Raw genomic sequence first — 25,460 nt, forward strand, 5'->3', positions numbered from 1 at the left:
GGTAGCTGTGCGAGATACGAAACCTCCCAAGTATTACACAATGAACCAGGAAGCTTTATCTAAGGCAACATTTTTTAAGACAAAAAGGAATGATTAATTATTAAAGTGAGAAAAAGATATTAGAGACCTAACTTTCAGTAACAGTGCCTTTGTTGAATTCTGACTTGAACCAGTGTTACAGGAGAAGATCTGGGGAAATTATGCAAGTCACTGTGGGGAAAAAAATTCATTTTACACCTATTTTAGCAACACATCTCTCCCAAATAGATGGAGGGTTTAAAGAATTCCTCTACTAATCATATTATTTATTTTCAAAGTAAAGTATATGGTAAAACAGATAAATAAGTCTTACTTAAAAGAAAATGGACATTTACCAAGATCACCAAAATACACATATATTAAAAATAGACCTTGTCTTTGATGTTTATTTCACATTATCTACGTACATCCAGTTACGCAAATTTACATTTTTATTTCACATCTTTGTGTTCCCGATATACATATTACAGGACAAAGAACACCTTTGCAAGATTCAGCCTGGGAAACCCTGCTAGAAAAAAACAAGATTCTCAGCTGCCTCATTCTTTCTGCATGTGTACAAATACAATTCTAAGTAACTGAAGTAAAAATCAAGACTGGTAAGTGAAAACAGGGACTAAATTTTCATGCCACCTGAGGTTATCTGTACCTGAATTTTTAAATGGTCTTCTAATTACCGAACATTGCTTTGGGAGCTCCTTGATCTATTTCAGGAAGCTTAGGTCTTTGGGGTTCTTCTAACCCACATGCAGTTGATCCTGGCTACACACTAGTGATGCTTAAATTTTAAGTGGGCATTCTCGTGCTCTGTGTTCACCTAAGCTATTTTTCAAGTGATAGTCCATATCCTTATACTTCTTTCATGAAAATCCCTTGCCAGACTGGAACAGGAGCAATTATTTCTTCAATTAGGCAAAGAAAAAGGACAGTCCATTTCACGACAGTACAAATTTTTAAAGAAACAATCACATTGCATTAAAGACCTTAACATTTTAGTTATAATGTTATGAAATTCAAATATATCGAAATCCCATTAGGATACTAGATGCCTGCATGTTCATTCTGTTCAATGTTGCCCATGAGATCTTTCATATCACTAGTTCCTGGACTTGATCTGCTGTTAAAATAGAGAGTGTTCTCAAAAGTGCTTTCTTGAGGTAAAGGCACACGTCTTTTCTTATAAAAGAAATACGCCGCAAGGCCAGCACCCGCCACGATCAGGAGGACCACGATGACCACAACTCCTGCCACACTAGAAGACGGTTTGGAAGGGTCCATCTTCCTTGGGTCAGCTAGAAATAAACAAAATCGTGAGGAGAAAGATGGAGAGAGGCCAAAGATAGAATGCTATGGAGAACAAGACAACTTTCTTTTTGGAAAAGCTAAAATGCATAAATGTCCTTTCATGTCAAATATTCCTTGACATTGGTCAGGCAGAAATGCAGGACATGAAAACAGAGTCCACGTGACCTAGAGGATTGTTTTAGGTGTAAGATTATTATTCAGTTGCAGGAATATTCCATTTGTTAGTTAATCAGGGTTTTTTTTGTTGTTGCTTTTTAAGGATTTATTTATTTATTTGAGAGAGAGAAAGTGAGAGTGTGAGCAAGAACAAGGGGGAGGGACAGAGAGAATCTCAAGCAGACTCTGGACTGGGCAGTGAGCCCTGCACAGGGCTCGATCCCAAGACCCATGAGACCATGATCAGAGCCAAAACCAGGAGTCAGATGCTCAACCAACCGAGCCATCTAGGTGTCCTCTAAACATCGGTGTTTTAAAATATGTACACCTGTTTCAAAAGAATTTAATGGTGCTTACAAATACATCATAGGAAGATAAATAGATAATCATCATCATGATGATTTTAAAAAAGCAAAGGAGAAAACTAAGGAAAAGAGAAAATCAGAGTAGAGGGAATCTGAACTCATGAGTATAATTAGTTAATAAATAACGCCAAGTAGGCTAATAAGGAGATTCAAGCAAACCATTAATGTCACTCTGAGTTTTTCTAGCTGCTGACAAAATGGGTGAAATAAGATCAGTTACCTGGTTCAAGTTGTCTATAAAAATAAAATTTAAAATATTGCTTTTTAAAAAAAGAAGAAAACCACAGGGATTCTGGAGAGGAATCTCTCCTGTGGTTTCTACAAGACACCTCTGTAATACAGCAATATTTTCGATAGTATCTATGGTAAAAACCCCAACCTGACTCCCAGGCTTGCTTTCCTAGAGCATCATTCAAGGGAGGCTGATGACATATTGACAAAGGTTAATGTAAGTCACAATTCTACTGAATACAGGGGATATAGGAAGGTATTATTATGGTTTTTAAAACAAACAAACTGTATTGATATATTACGAGTACAGAACTTAAAATCTCATAGTGATCTTACCTCTTGTTGTAACTGACGTATGTGTAGGTTCAGGATCAACAACTGTTGGTGAAATAAAAAAAATTAATTAAATACTTATAAAACCCCAGAATAATTGCATGCAGATAGTGACTATTATTTGTTTCACAGATGCATGGAATCCTCCATATTTGGTCCATGGGGATATGATATGTAGAGATAGATGATAGAGGATAGATAACTAGAATTTAGAAGACCTATGTATGTATCCATCCATCCATCCATCCATCCATCCTGTATCAACATCCTACAACTGTAGGGAGAGTTTGAATACAATGAAATTCTGAAAATACAATCCACTGAGTTGCATTTGACCCACTGTACTGACCCTCAAAAGATCCCAACCCATCCAAAAATAAGGCATTCTAGGCTGTTTTGAAATTGGTCTACTGAAGCCTAAGGCACCACAAGGCACTTGAAAGAAAAGTAAAATAAAACTCCAACACTCCACCGAAGTGTCTAAAACAGAGTTTTACAAGACTAAAGAACAACACAATTCCTAAATAATAAAATCTACTGGGGGGTAGAGTATTAATTTACCTAACTTATTTATTTAATTCTATTATCTAATTAATAATTTTATCTCTCAGGAAGGATATTATGTGAAGTGGAATGGCATAAAAATATTATTAAAGTCTAGAAAGTACTACATCGTGGGCATAGAACATTATTAATTCCCTCAATTCTTGTATTTACATGATCTGCTGCTTAATCTCAGAAGGAGATTTAACTGGTCTTACATGATTTATCCCACAGTGAATTCTGATCCCTCTCCAGAACCCCAATCCCTTCTGGTTTGGTGGAGAGGGCAAACTTTATCCCTTTTTCCTTTTATGCCATAAGGCTTTGCAAGCTGACTCCTCAAACCACCTGCAACTCTATATCTGTATGTCTGGGGATCCCATCATAAATGTATGGATATATCTAAATCATTATGTCAGCTTCGCACACAGAGTTTGGTCCCTCAGAGCTATGGACAACTGATCACCGGGGTTTTATCGCTTTCATGGGGGAGAGCTTGTATAACAGGATCCGTAACCACATTATAATCCCACACCTGACCCCTTAATATTTGAAAGAAACTAGGATGGACTGTGAACACAGGTACTGCAAGGAGAATTCTTACTTACTTTTTGGTCTTTTACAAATATATCCTTTGTAGGAAGAACAGTGAATATTATTCCAAAATCCAGAAGACGCAGATAAAGCTACACAATCATTTCGTTCACCGGAAGGATCTCCTGTGTTCCAGTTCACAAAGGAGACTGGATTGTTGTTTATCCACAGCCATTTTCCTGATGATCAAATAAAGTCAGTAAAATCAGAGGTTAAAAATCAGCCATCTTAAAATAAATTCCACTTATTCATGCAAAATTTCTAAACGTATTATTTTATACTATAATCACTGTTGTTGACAACCAGACTTTTAGTATGCAAGATTATAATAACCAATTATTACAGAGCAAAAAGACTGAAAAGATTATGTTTCTTATTAGCATTATTTGAAAACTGATTCCTAATTAGTACAAAAATATATACTTAAGCGTCCCTATTTTTTTCTTCCTGGCAAAAGAGAGAAATTATTTTTTAACTCTTCTTAAACTAATTCAGCTACAGAAAACACTTTAAATCAACAGCTTTCAAGATAGCATAATATGAAGTCATTTAAAATTTCAGTTCTTATTTTAAATGGAAGTATAAGTTTGAATTTCTAAACTCTTCACAAATTTATCATTATTTAAGGCAAGACTTTCTGGAACAGAAAACTTTTTTTTGCACAGAACACTTTGAAATGTTTGTGATTAAATAATTGTTCTGCAAATTTACCTTCAACATTTCTGAACAATCCTATCCAAAAATTGGTTTTGCTTTGAAGTGGCTCTACTCGATAAGACAGAAAACTTGATTCAGCAGCACTTTCAATGGAAACCAAGGAGGAGCCTGCAAAGTATAAAAAAACAACATTGATGGAATGACATTTAAGTAGCTAATAATATTTTTATAATGACAGTATTGATAGAGCAATAAAAATCACCCCAACATCTCCACTTAAGGGGAAGAATGTCAAAAAGTGGACATTTATCTTCTCAAAGTTTCACTTTCCCTGCTAAAAGTAAGATTTGGAGGGGAGGTTGCCTGGCTGGCTCAGTCAATTAAGTGGCCAATTCTTGATTTGGGCTAAGGTCATGATCTCAGGGTCATGAGATCAGACCCTGAACTGAGCTCTATGCTGACTGTGGAGCCTGCTTAATATTCTCTCTCTCCCTTTCCCTCTGCCCCTCCCCTGCTCATGCTCATTAAAAAAATTTTTTTAAGCATAATTTATTTTTTAGTTATTTTTATTAACATATAATTTATTATTTGCCCCAGGGGTACAGGTCCAAGAATCATCAGGCTTATGCATTTCACAGCACTCACTATAGCATGTTGGGGAGGCCCAATGTCCATAACCTAGCCACCCTCTCCCTAACCCCCACTTCCCAGCAGCCCTCAGTTTATTTTGTGAGATTAAGAGTCTCTTACAGTTTGTCTCCCTCTCGATGCCATCTTGTTTCATTTTTACCTTCCCTACCCCCCACAACCCCCACCCTGTCTCTTAACTTCCTCAGAGAAATTTAAGGAAATTATCAGAGAGATCATATGATAATTGTCTTTCTCTGATTGATTTATTTCACTCAGCACAATACCCTCTCATTCTATCCATGTCAGTTGCAAGAGGCAAGATTTTATTTCTTTTGTTGGTTGCATAGTATTCCATTGTATATATATCTTCTTTATTCATTCAACTGTAGATGGACATTTAGGCTCTTTTCATAGTTTGGCTATTGTGGACATTGCTTCTATAAACATTCAAGTGCACGTGCCCTTTCAGATCACTACATTTGTATATTTGGGGTAAATACCCAGTAGTGCAATTGCTGGGTTGTAGGGTAGCTCTATTTTCAACTTTTTGAGGAACCTCCATGCTGTTTTCCAGAGTGGTTGCACCAGCTTGCATTCCTACCAACAGTGTAGGAGGGTTCCCCTTTCTCCGCATCCTCACCAGCATTTGCCATTTCCTGACTTGTTAATTTTAGCCATTCTTACTGGTGTGAGATGGTATCTCACTGTGGTTTTGATTTGTATTTCCCTGATTTAAGCATAACTTTTGTATAAGACACTAAACGAGCTGCTGAAAGACATGCAAAGACCAATAGGACATGTCTCTCTCTCTTTTTTTTTAAACTCTGCTGTAATGTTTCACCGGTACTGCAAGCTCAACATGTATAAAACAAAACTCATAGAATTCTTGTCCTGAAATATTATTTCTCCTTAGTGCTTTATGTATCAGTGAATGGCAGTGGCAGCATCTTTCCACTGGCTCAAGCCTAAACATGAGAATCATTCTCGACTTCCACACTTTCTAGTGCCTACGCCTAAATTCTGTTGATTTTACTGTTTAAATATTTGTCACATCTGTCTGCTTCTCTATGTTTCTACTACTTTTACCTTAAGAATGGCCACTAGTATCTCACATTCAAATTACTGCAATAGCTCTCATGGTAGACAGAATCTAAGATGGCTCACTTTGATCCCTGCCTCCTGATATTTAAGTATTTATGTAATATCCCCTTTGGAGGGGAGTTTGGTTGTAGCAATGTGTCTGTGTGTGAGTTTTTTTCTATTTGACTACAGTTGACACACAATATTACATTAGTTTCAGGTGTACAACTTAGTGACTTGACAAGTTGATATATTATACTGTGTTCACCAGAAGTACAGTTACCCTCTGTCCAATTATATCACTATTATATTATCACTGCATTCCTTATGTTCTGCTTTTATTCCCTTTACTTACCAATTCCTTAACTGGAGGCCTGTATCTCTCCCTCTCTCATGTTCACCCATTTTGCCCAACATGCCACCTCCCTCCCCTCTGGCAACCATCAGTTTGTTCTCTGTATTTATAGTTCTGATTCTGCTTTTTGATTGTTTATTCCTTTTTTAGATTCCATTTATGAATGGAATAATATGGTATTTGTCTGACTTATTTCACTTGGCAAAATACCCTCTAGGTCCATTGTGTTTCTAAAAAAAAAAAAGAAAGCACAATCTCACCCTTTTCATGGCTGTGTAATATTCCATTTCATATATACCTATATTACACATTTTTCCTTATCTTCTTGTCTAATGATGGACATGTAAGTTGCTTCCATGTCTTGGCTATTATAAATAATGTTACAATAAACATAGGGGTACATATATCTTTTTGAGGTAGTGTTTTTGTTTTCTCTGGGTAAATACTCAATAGTGGAATTATGGGATGATACAATAGTTCTATTTTTAATTTTTTGAGGAATTTCCATACTGTTTTTCCACAGTGGCTGCCGCAATTTACATTCCCAGCAACAGTGTTTGAGGGTTTCTTTTCCTCTACATCCTCACCAACGCTTGTTATTTCTTTTCTTTTTTATTTTAGCCATTCTGACAGGTGTGAGATGGTATCTCATTGTGGCTTTGATTTTTACCTCCCTAATGATGAGTGATGTTGAGCATCTTTCCATGTGTCTGTTAGCCATCCGGATGTCTTCTTTGGAAAAATGTCTATTCAGGTCATCATAGAGTGTGCCTTAACAAGGTTATGGCTCAGGAGATAGCATAGATAGATGGATGGATTCAAAGAGAAAATAGGTATGATATGTAACTGACATGTCAAATGGAGAGAAGATGTTTTTAGGTGGAGCCACTAAAGGAGAGCATGCAGAAAAAGAATTTAAGATATTGAGAAGCATAGGATTTCAAGTGGAATGAATAGAAAATAATTCCAAGAAGAGAAGGAATGAGAGAGGAGACAGAGAGAGAGGGAAGCCTAGAGCTTCTTTGAGAATATGGCATGCAGATACATGGATTCCTCCGTATTTGGTTCATGACAATACGACATAGACAAATCATGGATAGATAGACCTATCTACTGGGAGGAACTTAGAGTGTTACTAGATGGCTCAGTTTGGATGGACTACTCTAGTCAACATATGAAAAAAGACTTGGGTTAGGCCTCTCTGAAGATGGAAACAGATTGGTATTTAAGGTATTGATAAAGAACACTTAGTTTTTTTAGGCAGCAGGGTTAATTATTAATCTTGCTCTTAGGTATAGGACTGTACAAAGTAAAAAGAGAGAGGAAAACTGAAAGACTGGTTACATTACTATGACATCAACATCTCTCATTACATTAGAGTTGATTCAGTATCAGCATTAGAGTTTAGAGTAAAAATCTATAGCTTTATAATAATAACAACTAATATATTTTAAGCACTTTATGCCAGATATTTCACATTGTGCATTACAAGTATGATCTCACTAGAAATTTACAATTATCTTATTAAATGAGCACTACTGTTACCTCACTTTATAGATAAGGATCCAAAAGTACAGAGGGGAAGTAATTTGTCAAGATCCCAATGATAGCAGAGGGCATGATCCAGGCATTCTGAATCTCAGAACCCTACACGTAACTCTATGCCTGCATCACATGGTACTGAGTCCTGGATGATCCCCTTGGTGATTGTTTTTATTGCATGATTACATATTTCATTGTTTAATATATTTCAAAGACAACAACCAATTCAAAATATTTTGGACATGTTTTGATAAATGAGAATCATTTATTTTATTTATGGGAAAACATGTTACCTAAAATTGAAAACAAAGTTTCTCCTTATTCATTGCAAGTTAAAACTTGCATTGAAAACTTGGATAAAGAGTGAGCTTCATGGTGTTTTAACTTGTTCTAATTTCATTGTCTTATCCTCAGTCTCTGTTTACCTTAAAAACAAATAGCACCCAAATCACAGTGAAACCAGCAGCCTAGAAGCCACCAGAATACTCAGAATGGGGTTGGAGCTCTTTCAAAGTCCCAATTCAAAGAATTTCCATTATTTTATCTGACAGTTCCATGGAAAGTCTCACTTGCAAAGTTTGGCTTTATTTATCCTAATTCAGAACTCAACAGTGTAAACAGCCTCCTTCCTGATGGCATTTTTCTTTTTTTTTTTTTAAGATTTTATTTATTCATTTGACAGACAGAGATCACAAGCAAGGCAGAGAGAGAGGAGAAAGCAGGCTCTCTGAGGAGCAGAGAGCCAGATGTGGGGCTCAATCCCAGGACCCTGGGATCCAGACCTGAGCCGAAGGCAGAGGCTTTAACCCACTGAGCCACCCAGGCGCCCCTGATGGCATTTTTCCATAAAGAAATAATGGTCAAAAATTCTGAAATTTGGGGTGCCTGGGTGGCTCAGTCATTAAGCATCTGCCTTTGGTTCAGGTCATGATCCCAGGGTCCTGGGATCAAGCTTCAAGTTGGGCTTCCTGTTCAGTGGGAAGCCTGTTGCTCCTTCTCCACTCCCCCTGCTTGTGCTCCCTCTCTCACTGTGTCTCTCTTTGTCAAATACATGAATAAAATCTTTTAAAAAATAAAATTTTAAAAAATTCTGAAATTTGACAAAAAACATTAATGTATACATCTAGGAAACTCCACATTTATCCAAATTCCAAGTAAGTTAAAGGAAATTCACACCACAAACTGCCAAAAGAAAGAGATTCTTAAAATCAGAAAGAGAGAAGTGACTCATCATGTACAAGAGAACCTCAAAAAAACTAAAACTGATTTCTCAACAGAAACCATGGGAGCCAGAGGGCAGTGCATGAGATACTCAAAAGGCTGGAAAAGAAATACTCAAAAGGCTGGAAAAGAAAACGATTGTTGATCAACAACTTTCTATCCAACAACACTATACTTCAGAAATGAGGGAAAAAAATAAATTCATAGTTAAACAAAAATGGACAGAAATTGTCACAAGCAGATATATGCTACAAGAAATACTAAAGAGAGTTTTTGAGGCTGAAGTGAAAATATACTTGACAGAAACTCAAATCCACATGAAGATATAATAAGCACTAATAAAGGTACCTAAGTGAAAATAAGAGACTATGCATTTATTTTTTGTTTATAACTCATTTTTTAATAACAAGGAAATTAAAATGGTACATTAGAGATTATCTATTTAACATGAAAGAAAGTGGAAATGGAGAAATAGAGGAGCCAAAAGACACAAGATATATGGCAAATAAGTAAAGTGGCAGATGTAAATCCTACCCTATCAATAATTATATTAAATATAAATGGATTAACTGATATAATAAAAAACGGATTGGCAAAATAAATTTAACATTAAAATAAGAAAATAAAAATAAATTTTAAAATTATCTAATTATACGTCACCTGCAAAATACACACTTGAGATTCAAAGACACAAAAAGATTGAAAGTAAGAGCATGGAAAGAGATATACCATGCAAATAGTAACTTAAAAAAAGTTGAAGTAGCTATACTGATACTGGACAAAATAAATTTTTAGACAAAAATTGTTGCTAGACACAAATAAGGACATGTATAATGATTAAATTTTCATTTCATTAAGAAGATATAACAATAATAGGCACATATATAACATACATATAAGAAGATAGAGCAATTATAGACATATATATGTAACATACAAAATATGTATGTCCCATACATATATTCTATATATATAACAGGTATGTATGTATGTATTTGTGTGTTATATATATATATATATATAAAACATATCTATAATACCTCTCTATATAACATATCTATAACAATTAAAGACACACATGATGTTACATAGATATGATAGTAGAAATGAAGAAATAAAGGAACTAAACCAACATATGATATATATGATATTTATACCCTACAATAAAGCCCCCCCCCAAATGAACAAAGAACAGTCAAAGAGACTTCACTTGACTCAGAATTTGAAGTCAAAACTTACAGCAAGGGACTAAGATGACAAAATAGGAGGTTCCTGAAATGTCTTCCTTCAAAGGCACACTAATGAACAGTTAGTTACACATGGAGCAACTACCTCAGAGAAATCCAGAAACAAGCTGAGTTACTCTGACATATGGGGTAACTGAGAGTATCTCTACATCTAAAGGAGTAGGAAAGGCTGAGACATACTCTATAAAGCCTATCTCCAGTAGAGCACCACATAATCAGGAGTAGCCAACTCCCAGCTTTCCCCTGAGGAGAGAAGGGTTTGGACCACACCTCTAGCACTCCAAGTTTTAAAGCTTCCCCCTAAGGGACAGGCCACCAAACTATCTCACTTTGAAAACCAGTGGGGTTTGCAGCCATAAGACCCACAGGATGACAGAAAAACAAAGAAACAGTTCTTAAATGGTCCCCACCCCCACACTCAGGACTCAGCTAAGAGGAAACAGCAAAAATGCCCATTTTCCAGCCTTTTCTTGGAGAGGGACTGACTGTGTATTTTACAACCCACTGCATGTGGTCCAGCTGCTAATTTGCATGCATCTAGGGGCAATGTGTGATCTTCCATAAAGTCTGGGGTATCTGGGGGGGGGTAATTCCACCACCTTTTTTCTCTGATTTGCCACAATGACAAAAGCACGTCACCAATATTTCTCGGGAAGGAGCATGTGTACACACCTGGCTTACATATTTTCCTAGCTGCCACTTGAGAATCTGGCTTCTGATCAGCCTGCATTTATGTGCTGACTGTGATTTTCTCCTTTGGGACATCACAGGTTCCTTGCACACCCTCAACTACTGGGAGCCACTAAAAACAAAGATGGCAGCTTAGACCATCACAAAGGGTTAAGGGACAAACAGGAGGTTGGGTTGGGTTGATTGATGAGGTTCATCTCCTACATGACACCGGGCTTTCAAAACTGGAAGAGGTATTTGTTTTATCAAATGTGCAGCAACCAACACAGAGAATCAAGGAAAATGAAGAAAAGGAGAAATATGTTCCAAACAAAAGAACAAGATAAATCTCCGAACAGATCTTAATGAAACAGCAGTGACTGATTTACCTGACAGAGTTCAAGGCAACAATTATGAAGATGCTCACTGAGGTTAAAAAAGTGATAAACAAAGTGAAAATTTCAACAGAGAGAGAGAGAGAAAGAATCAACAAGTACCAAACAGAAATCGCAGGGCTAAAGAATAATGGAACAGAAACGTACAGAGTGGGATTCAACAGCAGATGGGTAAAGTGGAAGCAAGATACGATAGTCTCCAAGAAGAGCCAACCAAATACACCCAGAGGAGCAAAAAGAAGAAAACAGGTGGCAAGCTACCTGTTTTAGGTATCTATCTATCTATCTATCTCCCCAAGAACAATGACTATACACACACACACACACACGTACACATATATACATATATACGTGTGTGTGTGTATAGTATTTGAACACCAAAAGCAAAAGCAACAAGAACAAAAATAAACAAATGGGATTACCACAAACTAAAAAGCTTCTGCACAGCCAAGGAAACCATCAACAAATTGAAAAGGCAACCTATGGAAGGGGATAAAATATTTTCAAACTGCATATCCTAATAGAAGTTTAAGATCTAAAATGTACAAAGAACTCACACAATTCTATAGCAAAAAAAAAAAAAAAAAAAAAAAAGACTCAATTAAAAGATAGACAAATAGACCTGAATAGAATTTTTTTTCCCCAAAGAAGATTCAAAAATGGCTAACAAGTACAAGGAAAAATTCTCAATGTCTCTAATCAACAAGGAAATACAAATCAAAACCACAATGAGATGAGGTATCACCTCACATCTGTTAGACTGGCTATTATCAAAAAGACGAGATAAATATAACAAGGATGTAGAGAAGAGATCCCCTGTACACTGTTGGTGGGAATGCAAACTGATATAGCCCTTATGGAAAACAGGATGGGGGGTTCTACAGAAATCAAAGACAGAACTGTCATATGATCCAGCAGTCCCACTTCTGGGTATCTATATATGCGAAGGCGACGAAATCACTTCTCAAAGGTAGCTTTCCACTCCCATGTTCCCTGCAACATTATTCACAACAGTCAAGGTACAAAAACAACCTACGTGTCCATCAACAGATGACTGCATAAAGAAAATATTGTGTGTGTGTGTGTGTGTGTGTATGTGGGCATGTGCATATGGAATTGAATGGATGACATGGTGACTATAGCTGATAATGCTGTACTGTAAAAAAATTGAGATTTACCAAGAGAGTAGAACTTAAGTGTTCCAACCAGAAAAGAAAAAAAAGGTAAATATGTGATAAGTGATATGATGTATTAATTAACTTGACGGTGAGAATCCCTTCACAATGTACACCTGTGTCAAGCCACCACATTGTATACTTTAAATGTCTTATAATTTCATTTCTTGATTATACCTCAATGGAACTGAAGGGGGAAAAAAGCCTAAAAGTAAAAAGAAAAGGTCAAAACTCAAGGTCAACTTTTCAATGAATTTGAAGGAAATGAGAATACAGCTCTCATATATATATCGCTGTTGGATAAAGAACACTGACTTAGAAGATAATCAAAATTTAGTATAAGAACAATTCAGTAATTTTTAAAGTAGAATTTAATTTAGTGGCATTTTTAAATGCACCCTGATAAATTAACTTAATTTAACATTTTTATTTTGAGAGGAAAATTATCCATTTATGTCAGGTCTATTTGAGTTTTTTCTTGTTTTTCTTCACACATGAGATAACACAGGCTACATGCTTTTCTATTCACAGTAAAGCAAAATGGCGCCTGGGCACTGTGGGAACTTGAGCTTTTGGGAGAAGAGGTGAACATAATACTTTGGACAACTGATAATGACCATCCAAACAATTTAGAATATTAGGGCAGAAAATAAGAAAGACTTGTTCGGCAAATGATTACTTTCTACTGTATTTCTTTAAAACATTGAGGCTATAGTGTTGTGAATTACATTGGGGGGGTTGATGTTGAGCATTTTGTTATGGTACAAATTATGGAGAAAAATAAACAGGTATCTTCACATTCCATATGATTTAAAGTGCAGTGTTATTTGTATGACAGTAGTCCAGAATAGAGGATGATGGCATTTTCTGACATCGATGTGGCACTTACCCATTCGGAGGCATTCCAGAGAAGCTTGACCCCAGTTTCTTGTGTACGAAGATTCGATATAGTAGCAGTGACCGTGGAAAGGAATCCATGCCGTGTGTTCTGACTCTGGGCATCTGCCGGGTAGCTGTGGGGGCTCAGTGGCAGGGATTTCTGTTAATAAAAAGACAGTTCAAATAAAATAAAATCTAAAGTTTCTGTAGTGTGATAGAGTAGCAGCTAAGGAAAATTTTATTGACGATTATTTTTATGAAGTCCTAATGGTAATTATTTGGATCTGACGTTTTTGTTATTGGGTGTCCTTTTTACTTTATCTTTTTGGTTTCATTTTAAATATATTTCAATAGACTGTATTCCAATAGCATAGAAATCAATCACAGTCATCCTGAAGAAGGCAGATTTATAAACACTTACAAAGATGTTTAGTTCCTTAAAAAAAAGGTCACCTAAAAATAATTTGCTGAGAAAGTCCCCCTTTAAGTCACTCTTTTCTGGAATCCTAACGCCTAGTAACACTTGTTAGCTATGACTCATGTCTCTGATATAATGAAATGGGACAGTTAAAACTCTAGGAATGTATCCTTGTCCACTTCTAGGACTGTATTCTACGAAAGCTAAAACCATAATCTCACTGACTCTGATTAATCTACATGCACCCTGATAAAAATTACTCTGATACAGATATGCTGTTGATATAAAAGGTAATCATAATTTCCTGACAAATCTGACATCATAGATGCAGAGGATAATCTCAATAATAAAAATTCAAAAATCGAAAAAATGCAAATAAACTCTAGCACTGAAGAAAATTTTCTCTATTATTCAGATCTCTATATATTTGTTTATTCCCAAATCAGTCTTTTTGTTAGGTGAAGGGACAGGTTTTATTATCTTATTCTTAATTCTCCAAAACATGTTACTGTTTAATAATATCAATAGCAGTAGGTATTAGCTTATTGAGAAAATGCCAAACCCCTTGATTGTTTTTGTGTATTCAATTACCATCTGATCTTTTGCAGAGAAAATAAAAACTTTCATTGCAAGATGCGGTCTTCCAGTAGCCATCAGAATCCAGATAAACGCATGCTGATTTCAGTCTGGGCTCATCAGCAGCCCAGTTAGTGAACCTCATCTTCCATTTGTCAGTCCAAGCATACTCATTATTGGTCTGCAAGAAGAAAAACCAGCATTAACAGAGAGTCTCGCCTCATTTTGAAAACACCAAAAAGACCCAGTGAGGAGCAGTATATTTGAGACGACGATTTGACAGTCTCCAACATTTGGGAACAAAAAGTACATTGTCTAAATAAGTTCTACCAACTTAAATTCAGTAAATGTCACTTTTCTTTTAGAGAGACTCTCAGAGTTCCCCTTAACTATACCCTTGGAAACTAATTTGAAAAACACAGACTTCACCTACATCTTATTCTATGAAACTCTTTCTTCACAGGTTTTCAGCATAATACAAATTTTGTCTTCGGAACAAATAAAATGTTTATTATATTATCAATGAAATGATAATGAAAGTTAAGTGATTTTCACTGATAGGTGTTGGAGAGAAACACTTATCTCTTCTGATCTTCTCATTGGTTAGCTTTTGAAAAAGTATACATGACAAATGACAGGTGAGATCAGATGGATAAGTAACAGAGGAACCTAGGTGTCTTGCTTTCCAGTAAGGTGGTCTTCCAGCAAATAATGAGAGTATTTTTACACAGTTGATTGTTTTATTCAGTTTGTACATTTACTTTTTTATTAAATTTTGTAGAATAAATTTATGATCACATATAAATTAATTAATAACATCAAAAATATTACTAATCAATAATATCCTCTTAACAGCCTGAGAGATTTTATAAGTAATGCCTAAAAATAAGATATATAGTATTAATGAGATAAATGAATTTTGAAATGATTCAAATATCTCCCATTTTAACCACATTATTTCATTTACCAAGCCAATTACCAAAGATTTAATGACAAAATCAAAAGCATGTGTTATTCCAAGTTGGGATTTTGTAGTATTCTATCACATTTAATCACATAATACTTACATAGTCATTAATTCCACAGACATAAGGAAGATAATACTACTGTTTTAATTATAAAGGTTCGGAGAGTGGAAAATCTACTTAATCTTTCTAAAAATAAATACAAGCCTGTTTTAAACTCATGAGAGATCTGTGACCATGTCTATAAGAAGAAAATGAGTCCATAAGAGAAAATGAACTATCAAGAAAAGTCAACATAGACACAAAAATGTCTTGCCTAAGTTTCATCACAGAAATCATTATGGAACCACTTTCTTTTAAATGTTCACTTCCCTACTCAAGAATTACTCTGCCCATGAAGTGCACCTTTTTATCCCTGTAGCACAGAATTAGAAGCTCTCTCAAATCTGACACCAACCTGCTTCCCAGTTCTAGCTCCTTCTGCCTTTTTGTCTCTTCGTGGTACTCTTTCTTTATATCCAGCCATCCCAGACCACATCTACAAAGCCCACTTTCTCTGAGAAGCCATCTTGACCTTCTACCCTCACTCAACCCATACCTTTTGTCTCCTCTTATTAGTGCTTTTATACAACTCTCTTGGACATTTTCGATCTTGTCCCTTAGTTACTTGCTAATAGCTAGTCATCGCTATTCTATTAGGAACTCTGCCGGCTGGCTAGCTAAATAGATGGAGGACAGATGGCTCACAGGGCATCAGAGAAGGCTCATTATAGGGATATTTTGGCAACTTCATCACCACTCTTCTTTCCGTGCCCACTGCCTCCGCCCACCACTCCAATGCTCCACCAACCTGCCTTTTTCTTTTATGCCACACAGAGAATTGACTGCAGTGAAATTCTTCGCACAACTTTAGAGCCAATAACTCTAGGGCTTGCCTCGACAAAGAAAAAGTGTCTCATGATCCAGGAACCATGCCCCCGATCTGCTTCCTTAATTCCAATGGCATAGTTGTAATTGGGACACCAGAGAGGAGTAAGTTAATAAATAAAAATGCTTAGATGCAGAATCTACTTTTAATATTCAAAAGCAATTTTATAGTTAATATAAGCTATATAAATCTTTGTTTGATTTCTGACAGAGATCACCAGCTTGCCAGATCCTTGAAGGCACCGGGGTCCTTGCAAGATTGGGTCTAGTTCACGTTCACATCTTTCACATTGCCCGGCAGTGTCTTGCATGTAACAAATACCCAACAGAATGAACAGAAAGAGAATCGTATTTAATCACAATTAACCAATCACATCAAGTCCCCACATGTTCCCAGCATCTTACCAAGTTACTGTTCAGGGCGATCCACACAGGTTCATTAAATTTTTGCATTTGCATCCATGCAAATGCATTACTATAGGGATCTAGAATGCTAGCAATAAGGGAACTGTGAAGCTTGCAATACTTCTCCGCTTCATGCCACTCTAACTTTAATTTCATGAGTGAATAGTTACTTTCACCATATTTAACAAAGCCATCTGTTGGAATTGTTGTTGGAGGATTAGGCAGGGAAGAGGCTGGAACAAAAAGATTCATTTTTCATTAGCATTATCAATCACCATTTCTTTGAGGGGTTAATGGTCATGTCGTCTATTACCATATCTCATACGTTATAAAGATAATCAGGATAGCATAAATCTAAACCATCAGGTGTTAAAAATATTTTCATGAGTCATTTCACACCAAAAAACAAAGCTCTGGTTTTTAATCAGTATGGCTGGTTGAATGAAATAATTTCCAAACTGTATTTAGACCATTAATATAGATATGTAATCAAGTTTTTAAATTAAAAAAAGAAAAAGAAAAAAAAAACCCAAAGGCTTGCAAATTCAATGAGATCTAGTATCTGAATGAAAGAAATGACACAGTTTAATTCCATCGATTAAAGAATATCTACCATCCTGTCGTTACTAATCTTTGTTTTACCATCTTGGTCATATTTCAAGGGCACCAACAGAGCTTCCTCCCTCTCCTCTGTCCGCTGTACCCTCTCCATGAATTTGCATCTATTTGACTCTACCTGTTAGTAATAGACCTTCCAGAGCTGGCTTTAAGTTTTGGCATGAAGCCAGACACCAGTCCTGGGTCATTTAACCCTTATCCCGGGATCAGCCTCTTCTCCTACTGATGATTGCTTACACCCTTCATCCAGGGCTCCCATATCTTGACCAAACCGACTCAGGGAGTAGAGCCTAAAACAGAGTCACTTTGGCTTTCTGAACTTTTCCCCTCAGTCTTCCAGTATGCATCTCTAATGGCTGTTTAAGGCCCACCCATCCTTTGTGCCCATTACTGTCAACACCCCAACAAGGGTTTCTTTCTGTGTCCCTTAATGGATGCCCTAAAGTGAGAGGTTAGCAAATGACAGCCAGAGGGTGAAATCTGGCCTGTTTGTTTTTGTAGCCAGTGAGCCAAGAATGGCTTTTAAATGGCTGACAAAAATAACAACAATTAAATAAAAATAATATTTTGTGACATGTAAACATTGTATGAAATTCAAATTTGTGTCCATAAATAAAGTTTTATTGGAACCCAGCCACATTCACTTGTTTACATGTTGCCTGTGACTGCCTAGCATCATGTCAGAGCTGAGGAGTTGCAACAGAGAATGTATATTTGTTGCCTAAAATATTTACAGTGTGTCTCTCTACAGAAAAAAAATTGCCAATTCCTATTTTAGGGTTCTAGATGTCCTTGCCTACCAATTTTGTCTTGGCTAATTCACAGACGTGTTCCACTATAACACCGACCTAATCTACCATCTGCCTTGGTCTGTCGCTATCCAAATGCCAAAAGTGCTTTTGATTATGCCTAGTATGGTAATGACTTCATTTCGGCCAAGGCAGCTTCCCCTTTCTTCTGCTGTTGCTGCCACCTTGTGTTGGTAGAAGAATATCAGTAAACCAAGAGACTCCGACCAGCACCCTTCACGTGGTACATACAGCCTATAGAGACTGAATGATCTTACCATTTCCCAACTTGTGGAGGTCTGGATTTGTCTTAATACCCGTGGAGAATGTGGGGACCACTAAAACTGCCAAATGAGACTTCAAGTAAAGCTTTAAAAAGTTTCACGGAAGGCTATAGGCTATAGGCAATTAGGAAATCTGCCCAATTTGTTTATTAAGACATTCATAAAATGACTAAGAAAAAACTAAACTGTTGAGAAATTATTTTCAGGTGGTTGGATTGTGGGTAATTTTTCCGCCTTCTTTATGCTTTACTGCATTTTCTAAAATGTCAACAAAGAACATGTGTTACATATTTTTTAAATGGGTTTTATTCACATACATACATGAATATATATATATGAATAAAATCATGAAGGCATATGTGAATGATGATAAATATTTTTTATTTTTAATAAGCTTTTATTAGTGGAAAATATTCTATCACTTATGTTTATAATAATAAGAAAAAAATTTTCAAAAAGCTTGTGTGTCAGCATTCACTCCTGGAAGGATATCCTGGAAGGATATTCCCTCCTTTCCTCAAAACATGGGCACAGATGGCATGTGTACTTTTCTGGTGGCCTAAAATTCTGCAGCCATAGGACAGAGCATAGAGGGAAAAGCAACAGGTCCTAGACCAGCTTTTGAATTAATGAAAGCTTAGAATTTCTGCAGCACCTTTCAATCATCTGAAAATATCTCAGGCGATTTTCACTCATGGTCATGAGTTGACCGTAGTTGCCTGATTCCCTGGAGAGTGTTGGAAAGTCAGTTTGATGTATTAGAACAAGTACCTTCTAGTTCAAACTCACAAAGAGCTGTTCTCAGAATGAAAGCAACCCCCCACCTGCACCCTCCCCTCTAAACCACCTTTTAATTTCTGGCCCTCTTTTTGTGTAACTAGACATTTGTATTCTTCTTTCACTGGACACGAAAGTGTGTGCAACCATAATCTGGACTCTAAGCAAATATGCACATTTTATGTTTTATTTTTGTTTAACCGCAGGGCTTCCTAAGATACGAAGTGAAACACAAATCAGGTATCTACATTTTTAGGGGCACCTGGCCAGCTCAGTGAGTGGAACATGCAACTCTTGATCTTGGGGTTTTGAGTTTGAGCCCCACACTGGGTACACTCTTAAAATCATTAAAAAAAAAAAAGACATCTACATTTTTAAAGGCAGAGTATATAGAATGATGGTGCATATATGATGTTCTGTGCCAATGGTTCTCAAATTAGGCAAGCAGAACCGAAGTATTCTTACTGTGACATTGTTAAAAAGGAACAGGTAGGCGAATATCCTACATTTTTTATGAAGTTAGAAAAAGTTCCAACTTCAAGGGTAATCTGCACAAATTTTTTTGGTAGTGGATGAAGGGTTACACTCATGAATAGTTTCTAGAAAATGTCACCTTTTCTCTTGTGCTTGGGAATGGCCATTCTTTAAACAAAATTTTATGTTTTTAGAGTAGTTTAAGGTTTAGAGCAAAATTGAGAAGGAGGTCATTTTTTAAAAATATATTAAGGGGCGCCTGGGTGGCTCAGTGGGTTAAGCCTCTGCCTTTGGCTCAGGTCATGATCTCAGGATTCTGGGATCGAGCCCCACATTGGGCTCTCTGCTCAGCAGGGAGCCTGCTTCCTCTCTCTCTCTGCCTGCCTCTTTGCCTACTTGTGATCTCTCTCTATCAAATAAATAAATAAAACCTTGAAATATATATATATATATATATATATATATATATTTATATATATATATATATATTAAACCACCCAGCTCTATGGGCAGGCAAGGTTTGGGAGAACCTACCTGGAAGGGTCTGGCATATGTAACCTCGTTTACTGTCACACGTGTCATCCATCCATTTTCCTGCATCCCTCGACTTCCCTCCAATAATAACCACACAGTCAGCCTGTACATTTGTGGAGAAAGAAAAATAAAAAGTAGTGTGACTCAATAATTGTTTTAATCAATTCATTAATAAGTCAGGAAAAAGCCTCATTCTTAACCACCAAATTTAAAGATGATCCTGATTCATGTACAGTCACATTCAATTCATCCTTTTTTCCAGGAAACTGCTTGCACTTTCCAAATGAATCTCTCACACTGAATTCTTGCTATTTTTAATTAAAAACCAGATAGATTGGGATTATTTTAGAGAAACTTTGTTATCATAAATGGTATACACCTCTATCAAAGTTTTGCAATCAAATGTTAGGAGAATACAATATCTTCTCCATATAAATTCTCATGACTCAAATCCCAAAACAGGTATCCCACAGTTAAAGAGAAATGAGTATAATCTATATTTCTTCATTGTTAATTTAATTTATATGATTATCATTATGGATTCAGAGCAAATGGCTGGTATGTAACTAGAAAGTTTCACATGTTATTTGCAAACGTACATGGACGTATGCCAGGCTGGAAAGACTTTTCTATTTTTTGTTGTGGATATGTTTGCAATATCAAACTTCCAGAGGACAGTCTATGAGCCAAAGCAAGTAAAGAAAAACTTGCACCTGCCAGAGTTTTCATCCAGGGTCAGATGAAGTCTTTGATTTATCATGTGTTACATTTCTTTACCCATAGGCTCTAGCAGTTAGAGCTCACATCTATAATAACTGACATTGTACTAAGTACTAGATGCATATTAATTCCTGTAAGCTCACAGAAATCCTTAGTGGTTGGTCCTAGGAGTATGCCCAGTGCATAGATGAGAGATATGAGGCGCAGGTTCATTGAGGCACAGGTTAACATGCCCACAGTTATTCAGCTAATAAATAAGAGTTAGGATACAAACCCCAGGCATCCTGTCTCCTGGCATAGATGACAGCACTGCACTATCTTGCTCCTCAACAAATGAGGAATGCAAAGCATACTGTGAGCAGGAGTGCTCCCCAGGAAGGGTTTCTTTTTTGGTAAAGAGCCACAAAGGAAGGAAAGATTGGGTATTATCTTGAACAGACAGGACGACTGAAACTTCTCTCCCATGCGGCAGTGAAGACCTAGGCCAGCATGCCAGTGCAGAGGAGAAAGATGGAAAGAGCCCCAGTCCTTAACTTTACCCCCTATTCCCTGATCCACAGCTTGTGCTGCTCTAGCTGCCCCCAGCCTTGTTATCCCGTGAACTTCAACTCCTAGGAACTCCCAGGCCCACATTTAGATGCTCCGTTCCTTCCCATCTTCTCTCTTGGCCATTCTTATCTTCTTATGTTCTTATCTTATCTTACGCTGGCTTCCAGCCCATGCTCTGCTCCAGAAAACCTGTACAGAGCAAGCATGTTCCCACCACAGAACCTGTACGAAGAGTTCTCTCACACTCTCTTTATCACAGTGTAGTGAATCCTTGTCACTTTTCAAGTCCTGAAATTGTAATGACACAGTATGTGTGTTTTGATTCCATTTTTGCGAAATAAACTTTATTTTTCATGCACTAAGAAAAAGTCTAAAAATAAATTCAACAAAAAATTAACTGTTTTTTCCCCTGGGTGGTGAGATTGTAGATTTTTGCTTCCATTGTTTCTGCTTATCTTTATGTTCTCAAAACAAAACAAACTTGGGCAACAATAATTTTTTTTCTTTTTGCTTTACATAAAATTCACCCCTCACACAAATTTTTCTAAGCAAACCTCACCTCACTCCATTCTACTTTAACTTCTTCAGTAAGTTTCTAGCCCTCATGAATGTTATGAAGATTCAAAGAATTTCTCGATAGAAAATCATTGACCCATCATCTAAATGTATCTACCCTACACAGAGCTCAGCCAATTAACTATCATAAAGGTACCATTTTGATCAGATCATTTTTCTGCTCTAACCTTTTCTCACTGCCCATCTGACAAAGTCCAAACTCACTCCTGGAACAACTACATTTCTCTAAATTCTAAACCTTTCCAAGTTTACCTCTACTCCTTTTCTGTATAAAAGCCCTACTACAACCCAAGTCATTTACTCCTACCCAGACCTACCTGCTGCTTTTTTTTTTTTTTGGGTGAAGATTTATTTATTCACTTGACAAAGAGAGATCACAAGTAGGCAGAGAGGCAAGCAGAGAGAAAGAGAAAACGAGAGGAAAGCGGGCTCCCTGCTGAACTGAGTGCCCGATGCAGGGCTCAATCCCAGGACCCTGAGATCATGACCTGAGCCAAAGGCAGAGGCTTTAACCCACTGAGCCACCCAGGTGCCCCACATACCCAACTTCCCAGATCATTGTTTTAAACCTCTTGAGGAAAAGACCCAGAGCTGATTTTTTCCCCTCTCATATTCCTTCTCTTCATCAAACGAGAGCCTCCCTAAGTGAGTACTGACTGACTAGATCACTCTATCCTACAGTAAGCTTCTTTCCTCCTGCCTACTACAGGGCTCTATAACTGAGCCTGTTAACACACACTCACACTTCGTACTCTCTTCTTTCCTGTATCAGACTTGCGGTCTAACATAAGCATAGGCTTCTTTAATGTCAGAACAGAAGCTGCTGTTTCTTCATGGTTTTCTCAAAACCTAACGTGGTGTTTAACATAGACCCGTTAACTGTTCAATGATGCCAGATTAAAAGTATGAAAATACGGGCACCTGGGTGACTCAGTGGGTTAAACTTCTGCCTTTGGCTCAGGTCATGATCTCAGGGTCCTGGGATCGAGCCCCGCATCAGGTTCTCTGCTCAGCAGGGAGCCTGCTTCCTCCTCTCTCTCTCTGCCTGCCTCTCTGCCTACTTGTGATCTCTCTCTCTGTCAAATAAATAAATAAATTTTTTAAAAAGTATGAAAATAAACACCCCTCTGTCTCTTAGGCTAACATGTGAGAGCAGCTAGCAGTGTTTGGCACATGGTAAATCCTCTATGAATGGCAGATAACTTCTACCTTTAGAAGGAGTCATAGTTGCGTTAATACTACAAGCTTCAAGAGTTTCGAGGCAGCTGATACAAATAAAATTGGCAACTCTGGGCTCAAGTATACATCCTGACCGAAACACAGATCCAGAATGGAGCTGGTTTTCCCATCCCTTGAGACCGCCACCACCTACGCCACAAGCTGAAGAGTTTGTAATTGAATTTATACCCTTTCCCTCAAGGCGGGCTGAGTCTGAAACACTTAAGATCTGCAAGAATGAACCAGATCAAGAACCCTGGTAGATGTTTCACAGATGAATCAACAATCTGCTGCCCTTAAGCAGGCTGACCGTACGCAGAGAGGGGACCTGAAACTGATATTTACATCTTCATAGGAAAGACTGCTCCGTCTTCCTCCAGGATAACCTTTCCCCCAGTTCGTATAATGAACTCCTCGCCCATCTGTCCAAAGGAACGTGTGCTCTGAATTCACATCATTCAGCCCAGTCCAGGCATTAAACGTGGAGTCCTTCATATGATAGGTAAGAAATGCTGAAAGAAAGTTCCACAAGATAATTTTAACCTTTGGGGAAAAATACTCAAAATACAGAAAATATTCAAAATATGTAAGTTTAAAATACTGAGTATGTGATTAAGGTCTTTATTACTGTTTAAAACCACTTACCATGAAAACAAACACATTCTAACCTTACATTCACCTTATCACTTCAGTTTGTACTTTGGAAAGTTTCATATAATCAAAGTCTAGGTTTTATCTGGGCCACTGCAGATAGCTGGACAGGCTGGGCCGTGCCCAGGGGCAGTGGGGAACTGGGACAAGGGTGGCTGAGTCCATCCCTGGCCCCGGGAGTGCCATGTCATATCCCCTTCCCCCCAATCTGGGCTGGGGCTGCCTGCCCGCCTACAGGAAGCGCTAGTGTTTCTAACACACACACACTCATCCTAGGAGTTAGCAGGTTTCCTGATTCTTTAGATAAGATAACCCTAGGGAGGCAAACAGGGCTCTTAACCCAGAAAACATCTAAAAATGAAACCTACTTGTCCCAATAAGATGCTTGAGGCTGTCAAGTTATCACTACACTGGATTTCCAAACCAAAAGAGCTACCCGATTAGAACTTTCTTTGGCAGCAACCCCTAAGGGGCCAGCAGCATCCACCCCATGTGCTCGAACCCGGGGGTGTGTATGTGGGGGGGGGGGGGGGATCACTCGCATCATTACGAGAGAAGATCTAGAAAAATGCAGCAAATGTAGAGCTAGGGTGGCCTTTTGCTTCCTTGCCTGTTCTGTGGCCGAAAGGAGGGTGGCAAATGCCCAGAAGCTGTAAAAGGCTTCAACGAACACATGCCCCATCCCGTGTGTGTTTGCCCGTGAGCATGTATCCCACACCCCCCCAGCCACCCCCATGGCTGGCAGCCTCTCGGGCCAGGAACCAAGGCTGCCCAGGTGAATGAGCACTAGCTCGACAGAACAATTTCCCAGCACCTCTGCTTAAACCCAGGCTCCTGAATGCGAATGGGATATGGAGTGACTAAGTGTCCGAGTTACTCAAAGAAAATACAAAACAGAGAAGCTGTTTATTCATGAAACAAACAATTCCACAGAAGGGCCACTGTTAAGTGTTTATTCTCCTGTTAGAGTATATTCTCCCTCTGCTCAGGGATTTGCTTATTTCTCAACTAAAGGTTAAGGAAAAAAAAAAATTTTTTTTTTCAAAAATTTTCAGGGGGAGAAGAGCATGGCTAGATATTTATTTTGGTTTTGTTTTATTTCCTAAATAAGATCTTAACTTTCCTCATCCCCAAATTAAAATGAATGTGGAAAAGCACTACCTGCCAATATTTCAGCACTGACTTTTTTTTCTGCCAACAACCACAAGAAGAATTCAACGTGTGCCGGTTTTGCCAGGAATAATGTTATTTTATCTGAAAATTGTTTCCTTCTGCACATCTCTATTACCCAGGTTCTAATTCTGTGATGCCAGGAAACAGCACTTTGTGGTTAAGAGAAGAAATCAATTATTATGTTTCTCTGTTGGGTAGTTAAGCCCAAAATATGGTAGTCCAGTTAGAGAAATATTCTATTCTGTTCTACTCTATTCTATTCTGAAAATGTTTCTATTGTGTGTTGTGTTTTAACCCTTTTCTTTCAGGGTCTGGCAAGTTGCTGAGCTTGACAAAGGCTCTCAGTGAAACCTTGGTTGATTTATTAAATTTCGTGTTCCAAGAGAGACCA

At 37.5% G+C, this 25,460-nt stretch overlaps 1 protein-coding gene across 1 annotated transcript in view; it reads right to left on the reverse strand.

Annotated features, from left to right (window-relative positions):
• Positions 1 to 398: 398 nt before the first annotated feature.
• Positions 399 to 25,460, reverse strand: part of MRC1 (mannose receptor C-type 1) — a 100,852-nt gene continuing 75,790 nt past the window's right edge. Inside the window, exons 22-30 of the mRNA XM_045085022.1 lie at positions 23,591 to 23,757; positions 20,183 to 20,285; positions 16,708 to 16,940; positions 14,426 to 14,591; positions 13,427 to 13,576; positions 4,278 to 4,391; positions 3,581 to 3,745; positions 2,433 to 2,474; positions 399 to 1,331 (exon numbers count right to left, since the gene is read on the reverse strand). Of these exons, the coding sequence (XP_044940957.1) occupies positions 1,081 to 1,331; positions 2,433 to 2,474; positions 3,581 to 3,745; positions 4,278 to 4,391; positions 13,427 to 13,576; positions 14,426 to 14,591; positions 16,708 to 16,940; positions 20,183 to 20,285; positions 23,591 to 23,757 (1,391 nt within the window). The 3' untranslated portion in view covers positions 399 to 1,080. The remainder of the gene's footprint in view (positions 1,332 to 2,432; positions 2,475 to 3,580; positions 3,746 to 4,277; positions 4,392 to 13,426; positions 13,577 to 14,425; positions 14,592 to 16,707; positions 16,941 to 20,182; positions 20,286 to 23,590; positions 23,758 to 25,460) is intronic.

Source organism: Mustela putorius, unplaced genomic scaffold, assembly GCF_011764305.1.
Source record: "Mustela putorius furo isolate JIRA1106 unplaced genomic scaffold, ASM1176430v1.1 tig00000827_pilon_pilon_pilon, whole genome shotgun sequence".
NCBI classification, from domain to species: Eukaryota; Metazoa; Chordata; class Mammalia; order Carnivora; family Mustelidae; genus Mustela; species Mustela putorius.